The 14,510-nt window shown below is 51.4% G+C and overlaps 1 protein-coding gene and 1 long non-coding RNA gene across 2 annotated transcripts in view; one reads left to right on the top strand and one right to left on the bottom strand.

Annotated features, from left to right (window-relative positions):
- Positions 1–14,510, bottom strand: part of LOC121490525 — a 29,667-nt gene extending 15,157 nt beyond the window's left edge. The window contains exon 1 of the long non-coding RNA XR_005987706.1: positions 14,050–14,510. This is a non-coding gene — a long non-coding RNA (uncharacterized LOC121490525). The remainder of the gene's footprint in view (positions 1–14,049) is intronic.
- On the top strand, positions 9,170–11,302 carry LOC121490521. Its single transcript, XM_041754264.1, has 2 exons — positions 9,170–9,901; positions 10,710–11,302. Exons 1-2 carry the CDS (start codon positions 9,183–9,185, stop codon positions 10,714–10,716), a joined length of 726 nt encoding a protein of 241 aa, XP_041610198.1. The 5' UTR covers positions 9,170–9,182; the 3' UTR covers positions 10,717–11,302.

The following is a 14,510-nucleotide window of genomic DNA, read 5'->3' as shown; positions in this document are numbered from 1 at the left end:
ACATATCACCAAGGGACTTCAGTCCATCCCATGTGGAGTGGGAGGACGGCTCTGCTGCGATCTGCCTAAATTTCTGACCCACAAAAGTAAGAGATTGAAAAAACATTGCTTCTTTAAGCCATTAAGTTTTGGGGCAGTCTGTTACACAACTAGCTAGAAGACAGCATTCCCAAGCAAAATTTAAAATAACAAAAGGAATACAGACAGACATAATAAAATAGGAAAACATTAAAGACAAAGAGAAGATCTTAAAATAAGTCCAAGAAACAGGATTGATCAACTTCAAGAAATGTCACTGAGCAGACTTTTCTGTGGAAGCAATGGAAACCACGAGACCAGGGAGTCATTTCTTAAAGATTCTCTTGAAAAAAGTAACTGTCAACTTAGACTCATGTACCCAGCACAACTATGATGAAAGAACTTGGAAGACGTTAGATAAATAAGAGTTTATCTCCAATGCCTCGAAAGAAATTTCTTAAGTTCATCTAGAGAAAGATGGTTTGAAATACAGAGAAGGATGTGAATAAAATGCTAAGTACTTACTAAAGTTGTTCTGGAGTAGCTCAGGCTCCAGAAAGAGTACACCCTCTTCCTTGGGAGACAGAGGGGACATAACAGTAGGCGTCCCTACTGCTTGGGCTCATTTCCCAGAAGGGGAGCCTGGAAAGCTAAGGACAGACACTGGCATGTCCCAGGCGAAGTCTCTCCACACCTGCCCCAGGAGATGGTAGACTGCCAGGGCTTAGCTTCCTATAAAGTGAGCCCCTTGGAGGGCTGGAAAGCCATTTCAGCGTGTTCCTCAAGGGTCTCCCCAGAGGAGGCCACTGCACAGCTGGTTTGCTGCTCTGAGGCCAACTAAGCAACTATAGAAGCAAATGCCTTTGGCCCTGAGGGAGCTGCATTTCCAGGGGAAGGACCAGAGGATGTGAAAGCCAGAACCTGGGAATAACTCAGAAGCAAAAGGATACCGGTGTTCTTCCGTCCAGTCTTCTTCCCTCAAGCAGGTTTGTTATTCTGTGCTCTCTCTGCCACAGGAGAAGATGGGAAATAAGTTCCCACTTCACCTTACGTAGTGAGGACCAGGCACTGAAACACTGGAAACTCTGTCCTCGGGCTCAGGTCAGGAAGTACTCACTAAACTTTTAGAATCTAGCTCTGCTCCAGTCAGATTTGGAAAGAGAGGGCAGCCCGAGTGGCTCAGCGGTTTAGCGCCGCCTTCAGCCCAGGGTGTGATCCTGGAGACCCGGGATCGAGTCCTGTGTCGGGCTCCCTGCATGGATCCTGCTTCTCCCTCTGCTATGTCTCTTCTCTCTCTCTCTCTCTCTCTCTCTCTCTGTGTGTGTGTGTGTGTGTGTGTGTGTGTGTGTGTGTCTCATGAGTAAATAAAATCGTTAAAAAAAGAAAAAGATTTGGAAAGAGAGCCAGACCAGCCAGCAAGCTCTGCAGAATTGGATTGCAGGTCTGGGGAGTTCAGCAGAGAGCCCAGCAGCCACTCTGCTCTTTCCATGACTGGTTAAACCCTGGGAAATGGCTGGACTTGGGGGGCCAGAGGAAGGGCCCACCTCCTAACTCATCTCCCTGCTTCTACTCTATGGAATGGTCCATTCTGCAGAGCAATTTCTGTTCAGACATACCACACCATTTATATCTCAAAACTCTCCAGAAGCCTGCCCTCACTCAGGCTTCAGTCCCCAGAGGACGCAGCAATGAAAAAATCAGAGTCTTCTATGCAGAGTTCTTCTATGCAGCTTATGTCCTAGTGGGTGTGATGATCCCTTCATTAAGATCTAAGTTCTAGGAAGAAAAACCTAAGAAAGTGGTGGGGAGGGGACTATTTTTGACTGTGATTAGAGATGATTTTGCCGCATCCCTGGGGCTTAGAATAAAGCAGTGGTAGCTGGTCACCGAATGCAGGCTGACGATGTGACTAAGGGTCTGTCAATGATCTGATGCTGTGTCACTTGGCCGGGACATAAAGACAGTAATCATAAGACCAGCAGAGGGACCTACAGGGAGAGGTCACAACGTAGGTTACACAAACCTCAGACCACACAGCTCCTCTGTCTCTGTGGGTAATAACCAGAGTCCACTGTGTAGACACGGATGCGGAGTAGGACAGTGGCCTTCAAACTCGAGTGAGCATCAGAACCACCACGTGGCGGGCTTGTCAAAGATTCCTGGGCCATGTCTCCAAGCTTTGATTTAGTAGGTCTGAGCTGGGGCCTGAGTGTTTGCATGTCTGATAAGTTTCCAGGTGATCATGATTCTGGTCTGGGTACCTCACTTTGAGAACCATCAATGTAGGTCAAACTACATAATCACCTTGGTTCATCTCTGCCCAGGAGGAGAAGAAAGCCAGCATGCCTGCAGTTCCTTACACCACATGGGTGGTGATAGCTGGTCTTTGCTCATCATGTGCCATCCCTCCTCTCCATGTCTTTGCTACCCTTCACGGAAGGGACCCCTTCACCTCCTAGCTAAACGCTGCCAAACTCAAGTCTCACCTCTGTGGAGCTCCCCGTGGCTACACTGACTCATGATACCCTCCCCTCTCCTCCCACCTGTGCAACTGCTCTTGGGGTTTAGCCACTAGATCATCTTTCTAATCACTAACTTTCCTAAGTACTACGCGCTTGCCTCCCGTCATCTCAGACCAGGAGCAGAAGGGCAAGCCCAGGCTGCAAATGTTCCCTACGTGGGCTCAGAACCATGGCTGGCACGAGATTCCACAGAGCCTGCTGCTGTGTTGCTCCCACTACCCGGAGATGACGCCCAGCCTGAGGAACTCGCAGCTCTCTAAGTAGCCCCCAGGGGTACCTGGTCCCAGGACAGGACTTCATTCTGGGTCAGCTGGAGACAGAAGAAGGAAATGACAGTGGAAAGTTCACTCTTTCCCTCCAAAGCTTCTAAATCTAGGCTTGCCAAATATACACAAGCAGCCTTCTCTTTAGACCCTTCTCCTAAAGCCAACACAACAGGCGTCAAAGGCAGAATGTGTTCCGGAAGACATGCTGTTGAGGGTCAGCCCCCCACGGCGTCACCAGGTGGCCGAGCAGGTGTTCCTGCGGTGGTTCTCAGCACTGGCTGCAACTTAGAATCTCCCGGGAAGCGTGTAACATCCAAATGCCCAGGCCCCCAACTAAGTCAGGGTCTCTGGGCATGGGATCCAGGCCTTGGTATTTTTAAAACTCCCCAGGTAATTCTCATGTTTAGCCAAAGTTGAGAAAAGCTTCTGCATTCTCTCTTAACTTCGGGCCCTCAGAAGTGTCAGTGTAGAGAGTTCTCCATCTTACCTGGATCGTTCATTTGGATGGTGGTCCTAGTGCCTGACTACCCCGGGTTGCTCCTCTCTGAGACCCAACTCCACACAGGGATGGGAACACTTAAAGAAAGATCAACTACCAGGCCAATGGGCTTCCCCCGAGGACCCAACCTTAAGATTTTATCTCTGCATTGGAAAGTGTGGTCAGGTTTGAGTTTCTAAGAAGGCCAAGAACCTGCCCCCAGGCCTGGTTCCTGTGCCCGAGTTTGGTTAGAGAACGAGGTGCAGAAGCTGGTGGAAGCTCCTCTGGGGACGGGACTAGCTTAGTAGGGCTCTCATTTTAGTTCCTCATGATTTCCTGAAGTTTGGGAGTAAAGATAGAAGCTGAAGACACCAGAATCAAAGACTTAATTCTGGTCTTAGAAGCATCATGGATGACCACCTCCTTGCTCATTTCCTCAAGGGCCAAGGTCCCAAACTGTTGATGACAACATAGACTTTATCCCCATTCTGCGAACACACCCGACCAGTTTGTGTGCCTACAGCGTCACCCACCTGTTAAGAGCTCTTCTGCCTGATGTGGTGGCCTAGCCTCTCCCACAGACGACAGGCGTCCTGGGGTCAGCGACTGAGCCTTACCAGGCCCTAAGCCAGCCTCCTGCAGCCAGAACCCTGCAGGGTCTCCAGGCACACTGATGAGTTGGTAAAAAAAAAAAAAAAATACAGGCAGCAATGTTTGGAGAAGAGGAAGGCTGTCATTCCCCCTCTAGGGGCTTTCCTGAGAAGTAAACTTGATTAAGGGCACAGCGGGTGACGTGCAGCAAGGACGCCGCGTGGAGTAGGTGTTACGAGGGTCACTCACCACGGTCCAGGGGCCCGAAGTCTGCGGGAGACATGCCTCCTGGTGGGAACGGGAAGCGCTCGTTCTCCACAGAGGCCTGCCCTCAGGCCCCACTGCCTCGGGGCTCCCCAGGAACCCAGCCCTCTGCTTCACCCCCTCGTGGGGCGGGGGGGGGGGGCGCCGAGGGGCTCTGAACAGCTGTTGATCTGCCCTTTGGGGGTCTGAGGCCAGCCCCAGCCCACTCGGGCACAGCTGTGCCAGCCACTCCGGGATGGCCCCTTCAACCAGGCTCCCTAAGAGGTGGCAGGTGGCAGGTGGCAGGCGGGCCCTCCCCCCCCAGGGACCGGCTGGTCCCCACATATGCGCCACCTTCTCCTAGGGCCCGAGAGCCAGGCCAGGTGTGGGGCTGGACCCGAACCCCGACTGCAGATGTGGGCCTACTGAGGCTCCCATTCCGCAGTAGGCCGCCAAGGGCAGGTGATCCTCCACGGGGGCCACAGTCGGGATGGGGGCAGGTTTGTCAAGAGCCACTGCGGACGGTGCCAGGGCCACGGGGGGAGTCACTTCATCCCCGCCCACACTGCCAGCCTCCCCAGAGGCTGAAAGCAGAGGAAACAAGCCCACAGACTCCTCCTCACTGACTTCTCAGCAATCCCCGCACCCAGACTGGGCAGGACCAAGACTGGGGATTCCTCTGGAGTGAAAGCAAGATGGATCTGGAACTTTTTTAAAATAAATCTGGATTTGTTGATTGATTATTGATTTATTCATGAGACACAGAGAGAGAGAGAGGCAGAGACATAAGCAGAGGGAGAAGCAGGCTCCCCATGGAGAGTCTGAGGCAGGGACTCGATCCCAGGACCCCTGGATCACAACCTGAGCCAAAGGCAGATGCTCAACCACCGAGCCACCCAGGTGCCAGATGGATCCGCAAAGTGACCAGAGAGTCCCCTGTGCCCCTTCCTCCCTGTCCAGGGCCCCCTCATCCATGAGCTCTCCTCTGAGACATCTGTATGCTCTCCTCGCCCACAGGCACCTGCTGGCAGGAAACCAGGGCATCGGTGGTTGGCACCTTTGTGTCATTTCAGTCAGGGCCTCTGGTTGGTACAGCAAAGCCTCAGGGCCACACTTTTCCTGAGTTGAAATACTCCAGGCATGGCGAGACTCTGCAGGAAAGATGGGATGGGAACGGGATGGGGGCTGCAAAGGCATCCTAGGGCCCTGAAACTGCATCATCTACGTGGGTCTGGCCAGCTCAGGCTCTGCCCCAATGAAAGCGTTGGCACCCCTCAGAGTTATGTCCTTGGTCAAGGCCGCTCCTCCCTCCACGCTCCTCTCGGGGTCATCTCTACAGCATCTAGCACTTCCACCGCCATCCAGGCCCCATATTCTCAAATCCTTACCTCCACCCTGAGGTCCCTGAATACCATGCCTGAGTATCAGGCTGCTTTCCACCTGACACATAGATCTCCTTCCCCACACCTCTGCTCTTTCCCCCAGAGCTCCATCAATAGTACCCCCATCCACCCTGGTCTCACCAAGCCCAACATCATGAGCCATCCTGGCCTCCTGGGACTCTCTCCCTTGCTTTCCACAGCTGCTCTATCTGCATGACCCCTGCTGTCTACACCCCCATCCTCTGCATCCTTCTGTCATTGCCTTAGTTGGAGCCCTGGAACCCTCACTTGCCTATTGGGGCATATTATATCGGGCATATTATATGTTCGATGTGGCTTTGGGGAACTGGTGTGCATGGTTTTTCTGCTTAGAAAGGATTAAAAAAATAACTTTGGTTTTAGAAATCAATATAACCTTTATTCTTCATTTTAATGAAGAATATAAACAATCAGTAACTATTGTTGACTATCACCAAGAATTCTCATTCTGAGAAACTCTATTGGGCAACATTTACAGCAAGGAGAGCTTTTAAAGTCCAAGGGCCTGGCACTCTCAAGCACCATTTGATACATATATATTCTATCTTAAGTGTCACGTCGTTCACTCAGGGGCATTAAGTACATTCACCTTGTTGTGCAACCACCAGCACACCCATCCACAGAATTCTTTTCATCTTGCAAAGCTGAAACTCTGTACCCCTGAAACACTGATTTCCTCCTCGTCTCTGCCCCCGGCACCCTCCCTCTACTTGTTGTCTCTAGGAATTTGACTGCCTTAGGTACTTTCCATGAGTGGACTCGCCTGAAGCCTGCTTGAACATCTCGAGCCTTTGCCCTTGAGCTCTCTTTTGCCTGCAATGCCCTCTCCTGACTTTCAGACTCCCACCCACCCTTTAAGACCCATGTGTCTCCTTCCTCTGAAGCATTCTTTGCCTATTAAAGTCAAGTTCATAACCTCCCTCCCACCCCATCGCATTCCCCCCCTGACCCAGCAAATACTTCAGTTTGCACATATCTGCAATGATTTACCTACACAGACAGCTCCCTGAGGCCAGGGACCCTGCACCTTTTGTTCATCACCAAGGCCTCAACACCCTGCAGAGCCAGACTCATTAGCTGCAAGATGTCCCGTCTCTCCCTCAGCTCCATCCATCAAAGACCAACAGATGTCCTGGGATCCCCCTGTTCCACCAAGGACCTCTCTACTTCCCTGGGCTCCAAACCTTTGTTTTTCATTTCATTAGGTTGGGAAAGAACAGTTCAGCTTTTTCCCAGGAATCCCAGCAATGTGCCCTAGTGGCCTAGGCGGCCCCTTCCCCAACAAGTGTGACTGGTGACCTCTGTGCGGCCACCGGCCAAGATCTTTGTTCTACAGGGGAAGTGCAGACAGGGTGCCCACGAGCAACGGGTCCCGCCAAAGATGTGCAGCGCTGATTGCCTCTCCCCAGCCCGGCCAAGACGGAGGGAGGGCAAAAGGCCTGAGTGAGGCCTAGAGCGGCTCTGGTGCCCGCACCTGCTGCTCTCCGGGTCGTGACCCCGCCCTGTGGTCTGCTGGTGTCAGGCGGGTGGCCGAGCCACCTCACGTGTCGGCAGCAGGCCTCCACCCCGTCTTCAGCTTTCCGTACGGAAACGCAGCGGTGGCCACTAAACCACACTGGACAGAGGCAAGTTTCAGATTACCCGTTCTGGAGGCTGAGCTTTCTCTCTGAGGAACGGTCCTTGCCAGAACTTTAGGCCCCAGTGAAGATTTCTGCTCGGGCGCAGGGGACAGGCCTCCACTGACTGTCTGGCTAAGAGAAACGCTTGGAGGTTGATGGCATTTCGGGTCAAGCGCCCCCGTGCTGGCTGGGGCAGGGGCTGATCTTGGCTACAGGAGTAGCCAGAGATAGTCCGCATCACACTTGCTGGGCGGAGAGGAGTCTGTTTGCTAACAGATTCCTGGGTCCTACCTGGATAATCCGATTAGCTGGTTCTGAACCTCTGGGAGGGGGGGTGGGGGGTCCATAAATCTCCCTAATTAATAAGCCCCCACTCTGCCCCCAGGGAATTCTTGTGCTCACTAAATCTTGCAAAGCTTTGCCTGTCGGGTCCAATAGGAACAAATCCAACAGGAAGAGAAAACTCACTTCCGTCCCAGGGTCCAGATATGAGCAAAGCAAAAGAGTCACAATCATTAAACCACCACCACCCGAGGGCCATGGTCGTGTATTTGTCTCCAGAAACCCAATGCCTGGGCAGAGGGTGGTCTTGGCCCTTCGAGGAGGTTATAGAGGAAGGAAATGAGAAAAGAAGGGGGTCTCCGGTGGGGCTATTGTACAAAGACATCAGCCTGTGGGGTCATAGCAAAGATGAAGATGGACGAGGGGCCCGACAGCAACGTAAAATCACATGCCAGGGATGGATCTCAAAAATGTGACAGTGAAAGAAAGCATCACAGAAGGATAATACAGTAAGTTCCATTTATATGAATTTTTAAAAACCGATGGAAGCAAAGAGCATATTGCACAGGCACGCAGACGTCAGCCCTAAGTCTGTAAAAAGCAGTGAAGGAATGATGGCTCTGGAATCCAGATGGGTCCCTTGCACTATCCCAGTGGGAGAGGGGACCACAGGGGACTTCAAAGGTACTGATTCAAAAAAAAAAAAATGGTACCGATTCATTTCTAGTTCTTGAACGGGGGTGGGCGGACACTCAGATGTGGGTGCGTGTACCATCTTGCACAGATGATGTATGAAGGCTTCTAAACCTACAGATGAAACAACGAGCAGCATGAGTATGACCATGGCTTGTTTGTCAAATTCTGAAATACTGGAAAAGGCAGGCCCTTCTAGAATTTGTGGCAGGTATGGCTTGAGTGAGTAAGAGGAAGTCCCATGGCCCACGGGGACTGGGGATGATTGGCACTTGTTACTACTTGAGCTCACCTTGGGGACAGGGATGGGCAGGTGAGTGAGGTGCTGGAGAGCTGACTGGGAGAGAAGTTATAGTGTCCAGGCCACAGGCCTTGGGCTGAGAGCCATGTCGCAGAGCTGGGTTCTGGAGAGAAGGGGGACATGCCAGGGTCAGCAAATCCAAAAGGGCCATGATGGGAAGGAGGAATTCAGACTGGAAGTCAAGCAAGTGGGACAAGAGGAGGGTACATGAGATGGGGCGTGATCTGAAGGAGCCAGCCCATAGGAATTCTCTGAGCTGGATTCGGGCCCCATCTGGTCTGTGGCAAACTTCTGGAAATAGACCTGACATGAAGGAGAATGTCAGCCCCAGAGGGGATGCCAGTGGACAGAGCCACAGGTGGCCAAGAGCAGCCCCCGTGAGGCAGAACCCAAGGTGGCCCCATGAACCATGACCCCCCCCCTCCCCAGGTACATAAGCAGCCTTAGAAGGAACCTGTCTACTTTCTGGCTCAATGTAGAAATCCCTTCTCCATCCTGTCACAAATTCCCAAGCTCGGACCATTCTAGAGGCACAGGACCTCTGGAGGGTTCTGTCCTATGGTAAATAGTCACGCCTTCTTATGGAATCTTTTGTTCTGAGCTGCATTTCAGCCTCCTTGGCATCTTCCCCCGGTCGTGTCCCCTGTGCTTTCAGGAGCTATGCAAAATTAGCCAAGTCCCTCTTGCACCCTGGGTTAGCAGGACTGTGGGTCCTGGCCAGTAAGCAGAGCGAGGTCCCACTAGGGGAATGGTGCAGTTGATGCAGGGATGTGCCAACCTGACTGCCTCTCAGAGCAGGACCTGCTGTGGTCAGCACACAGCCTCCAGCTCTCTGGGGTTGGCTGAGAGCTGCCTCACCACCAAAACGACTGATCACGGGCAGGTGTCTAAATGCTGGCTACTGCGTCCCCCACCGGCCACTTCAATGGGCCACATATGCCCGTGGGCTCAGCTTTGTGGGGCCTGCATCACAGTGTCAGCACCCTCCGTGCGCACCCTGCTTCCACTCCCTGACCCTCCACTCCCTGACCTGCTTGCCAAACTCCAGCTCAGCACCTGTTTCCAGAAAGCCCTATCTGCCACAGAAAGGGAGTCTTTACAACAGACGGAACCAAAGAGGAGGTGGTGTTGGATGCTCGAGCAAAGGAAAAAAAGATGGTCTTTCCATTTTCAGATACCTGATTCTCTGCAGCCTTTGCTAAGAGTCTGGGGGTTCCCTAAGAGCTCCTTCAAAGCACACAGGAAAGGATTTTCTTCAGGAGAGAATCCTCTGCACCTCTCCAACCTGAGCGGGCTCCAGTGGATAGTTCAGAATGGGCCAGACTGCAAACATCTCAGCTCCCTGCCCCTGGGCAGGACTGGAAGAGCCATCACCCTCTATTTGTTGACGCCAGGACGGGATTTGCTAGCCCAAACCAGCAGAACCACCTGGCAGTTTCCACTCACTTGGAGAGGGTTTCCTTTCAAGTTCAGTTCCTTCCCCAGCCCTGGAATTCCCAAAAGCAGCAGCTTCCTGGTTCTCCCTCCTCTGGATCCCATAGTACTGAGTGTTCTTGCCCTATTATATGCAATTAATTAGGCACCGCTGTAGGACCATTCCCAGGCTCCCGGCTGCTCAGCTCATTGACTTAACCCTATGAATTAGTATTTTCTACTGAAAAATAGCAACCAGCTAGGAGCTCCTTATCCAGGTTTGGGTTTTTTTGTTTGTTTGTTTTTTGTTTTTTGTTTTGTAGAAAGACGACTATGCCAGACTTCCTCCTAGCATGGCTACTGGGTTAAATTACAGGGAATGATTTCCAATCTTTTCCTTTTAAGTGACTTTTACTATCATCGTCACTTGTTTTTATTATTAAAACAAGAGAAAGTCATTGTATTGGTTTCCTGTTGCTGCAGTAACCAATTACTACAACCTCAGCGGCTTAAAACAATCCAAATTCTTCATCTTATAGTTCGAAGGTCAGAAGTCCAAAGTGGCTCTCACGGGGCTAAAATCAAGGTGTTGGGAAGGCTCCCTTTCCTTTTTTGGAGGCCCTAGGACAGAACCCCCTTCTTACCCCTTCCAGCACTTCTGGGGGCCTGGCCCCCTGCCATTGGCACTGGCAGGTGGAGTCTCTCTCTTAGGGCACCATTCTTCTGTGCCTGCCCTGCCCCCATGTAAAGACGCCTGTGATTACACTGCGTCCCCTGGATTATCTAGGATAATCTCCCTTTTAGCTGATTAGCAACATCAACCTCACCTTAATTCCCTTTTGTCATGTAATCTTGCATACAGGCTCTGAGGATTAGGACGGGGACATCTTTGGAAGGTCATTATTCTGCCTACAACATACATGCTCATTGTAGAAAATTGAGAAATACAAAGTATAAAGGAGAATATATAAACCACTTGCCATGCCGCTGCCCAGAGATAACCAACAGGTACAGGTCAGTGGATCTCCATCCAGTCCTTTGTTCAGAGCATGGTTTTTTGCTTAGCAAACTAGATTTAGGTAATACTATAGGGTCTAGTAACTTTCCTTAATGGTACGCATGTATTCCCATGCTATTTAGTATTTTGCTACATTTCATCTTTTAATGGCTTTCTAGGATTCTACTATGTGGATGTACAATTTATTTAACTTAGCTAATCCTCTGTTGTAAGGCACATACTTTATCTCTAAGTTTTCTTTATGCCTAGGAGCCCGGTGGTAAACATCCCTAAAGCTACATCTTTATATACGTTCTTAGGCTACAGATCCTAAAGGTACCCCAGGGACTGGGTACCAGCCATAATATTTGTCCTGTAAAGTGGGATGTTTTTGAGACTGAAAAGGGGGAATCTTAAAAGTTAACAGTAACTAATAACTAAGAATAAGCCAGGACTGATGTGGGCATGACACATGTGGTCCACCTGGCCTCCCGAAACGTGGCAATGATTCACATTCCCACCAGCAGCCCCCAAGTATCCTAGCTGTAAGCCCTTGCCGAAATTGCCAGCCCCCCTTCCTGCCCCCAGTCGCGTCTTCCTAAAACTGAAAACCACACAGAGGCAAATGCCATTCTAACTCTCAGGGGAGAGGTGGCAGTGGAGGCCCGTTTCTGGAGGCAGGGAGAGGACGGCTAGGCCATGGCTGGCCCTCGTTGCCAATGATTTTACTTTAGGTGAGTCTATCGTGGCTTCTGATCCAGGTACAGGCTGGATTAGCTTCAAGGCAGTGGTGACCCCCCCCCCTGCCCACACACACACACAAGGATGCAGGGACAGGTTCCCTGGATCCTGGAAGAGGCACCTTCCCACAGAGCCCTCCTCAGGCCCAGGCAGCTGTCCCCGGGGAGTCCGACAACAAGACAGTATAACCTGAGCAAATTCACCTGACAAACAGCTGAGCAGGAGGTGCTGACCCTGCAGAGCCAAGGGTGAGAGCTTGAAGCTGCAGCCAATTCCCCACACAATGTTTCGGGGACCAAGTTACACTTTCTCATCAGAGAACCTCCTTTTGGATAGAACCCTCTGAAACCATCAACTGTTAAGAACACACTCAAATAGGGGTGCCTGGGTGGCTCAGGTCATGATCCCAGGGTCTTGGGATGGAGCCCTGCACTGGGCTCCTTGCTCAGCGGGGAGCCTGCTTCTCCTTCTCCCTCTGCCAGCTGCTCCCCCTGCTGTGCTCTCCTCTGTCTGACAAATAAATAGGATCTAAAAAAAAAAAAAAAAAATAGAACACACCCAAGTAAGGCAGCTGAAACCACAAAAACTAAAAGACTAAATTGAAAGATGTTTCCTAACATTCACATGGGGATTTTTTTTTTTAATATTTGCTTATTTGTTTTTAATTTTGGTAGAGGTTATTGGAATCTGGCCACCAAGACTACAAAATGCTCGTGGGGCAAAGACCCAGGCCCATGCAGCAGGCTGCCTCACCCGGCTTCTGGAGATATAAAACAGGCATCATGAATGCGAGCACCGAGAAAAGACATCAAGTCCTTCTTGCCGCAGACATTCCTGACCTTCCGCGTCCAGTAACCCAGAGGCCACTCAGCAGACGTTTGACTCATTGTTGTTGACTCATGTGCTGGAAAAGCAAACCCAAATGAGCCCCGATAGCAATCTAGTTTGGGAGCAGTTTCACTTGTTAGCAACTGGCTATCGGCCTATAGAGAACGTAACCCTTCAGAAATGGAAAAGAAAAAAAAAAAAAAAAGTTCCAGGTGATATTTTGTAGGCACACCTGTAAACTGTGCTCTGTTAACCTGGAAAATGAGCAGAACACACCTGGAAACGGTGCTCTGTTTGTTAAATGAGCAAGAGGCGCGCGGGCTGGCCTCGACAGGAACCGGCCAGGAACTGGAGGTCTCACGCTCGGGCTCTCTCTGGAAGAGTCACTCTTTTTAAATTTCGGCTTTGATGCCTTAGTGCGGAGGTTCACTTGGACATCTAGGCTATTTGATCTAAGCAAAGGCAGAGTTGTAGGATCGCCATCACCCGCAAAAGGGAGCCCAACAATCTGGAGAGAGAAAACCCTGGCCCAGGCGGCGAAGCGTGTTGGATTCCTCACATCGGAGATTGGCTTCTGCGTCCAGGAGGAGGGAGCCACAAGGTCCTGAATCCAGACCTAGGGCATGGCCTCCCCCACGCTCTGTGGGTCTTTGCCAGGGGGATTTCTTGGTTTCTCTTTTTTAAGATTGATTGATTATTAGAGAGAGAAAGAGTAGGTGTGTGGGCACAAGCGCAAGGAGGGAGGGAGAGGGGGAGAGAGAGAGGATGTCAAGCAGACTCTGGGCTGACCAGGAAGCCTGACTTGGGGCTCAATCCTGCGACCCTGAGATCATGACCTGAGCTGAAATTAAGAGTCAGTCGCCTAACCAACTGGGCCACCCAGGGGCCCCTGCCGGGGGGTTTCTACAAAGATATCTTTGGAAGCTAAAGCCAGGACTAGATAGAGAGGGGAGAAACGTTTGATCCATTCTTTGATATCGGCCCTAGACCCCTAGGTTACCCTGCCGTGAAGACCCACACGGCCGGCTTCAGGCCTTTGCCATCCTTTGCATCTGCAACTCCTTGCCCCCCTCGGATACCCACTGGCTCACTCCCACTCAGGCCTCTGCACAAATGTCACCTGCCCATACAAGTTTTGCCTGATGGACGATCCTATCAGAAATAGCCCCCCACCCTGGTTTCCCTTCGTCACACTTACCACTACTCTCCATTGTAGGGGTACACTTAAGGGCCTCATTACCTATCTCCTCCCGTTAAAATGCCAGGTGCTGGGGGATCCCTGGGTGGCTCAGCAATTTAGAGCCTGCCTTCAGCCCAGGGTGTGATCCTAGGGTCCCGGGATCGAGTCCCACGTCAGGCTCCCCGTGGGGAGCCTGCTTCTCCCTCTGCCTGTGTCTCTGCCTCTCTCTGTGTATGTCTCTTGTGAATAAACAAATAAAATCTTTAAAAAGAAAAAATAATGCCAGGTGCAGGATGGTGACATTTGCATTTACAGCCCAGGCCCCAAGTCTTAGGCCAGCGCCTGGCACGTCGTAAGAACGCAATAAATACTTGTTGAAGGAGTGAATGAATCCTAAAGTTAGTGTTGAGGCAAACACGGAACAGCCGGCCTTTCACCGGGCAGATGGGGACTCACCTGAGTGGTATGTGGGAGCCAGGCGACGTCTCGAGGGGCTCTGGGGATAAGCTGGGTGGAGAGAGAGCCACGATGTGTGGCCTGCGGCCCTGTGGTTGCAGACACCATGGGGGGGAGGGGGACACGGCCAGGGGCTCCCTCCTGGTTTGACAGCCGCTCTCGTCAAGCACTGGCCTGGTAAAACTGGAAAAGTCTAGAAGCATCATTTGACTGATGGGAAACTGAGGTCCAGAGAGACTTAAGTGGCAGAGCTGGGGTTCACACTCAGGTCTATCTGACACCCCGTCGACTCTTCTTTCTATAATGCACCACCGCCCCCCAGCAGTGGGAGGAGGGAGTCTCTGGGCAAAACTGCTCTGGAAAACTTTGACCAGCTGCTCCTCTGATGGTAGCAGGACAGACTCCAAACAATATTTCCTCTGAATTTTTACAAAAAACGTCTCTATCAAATGACAACGCTG

The sequence above is a fragment of the Vulpes lagopus genome, chromosome 5 (assembly GCF_018345385.1).
Source record: "Vulpes lagopus strain Blue_001 chromosome 5, ASM1834538v1, whole genome shotgun sequence".
In the NCBI taxonomy this organism is placed as follows: Eukaryota; Metazoa; Chordata; class Mammalia; order Carnivora; family Canidae; genus Vulpes; species Vulpes lagopus.
This window is presented reverse-complemented; position numbering and strand designations above follow the sequence as displayed.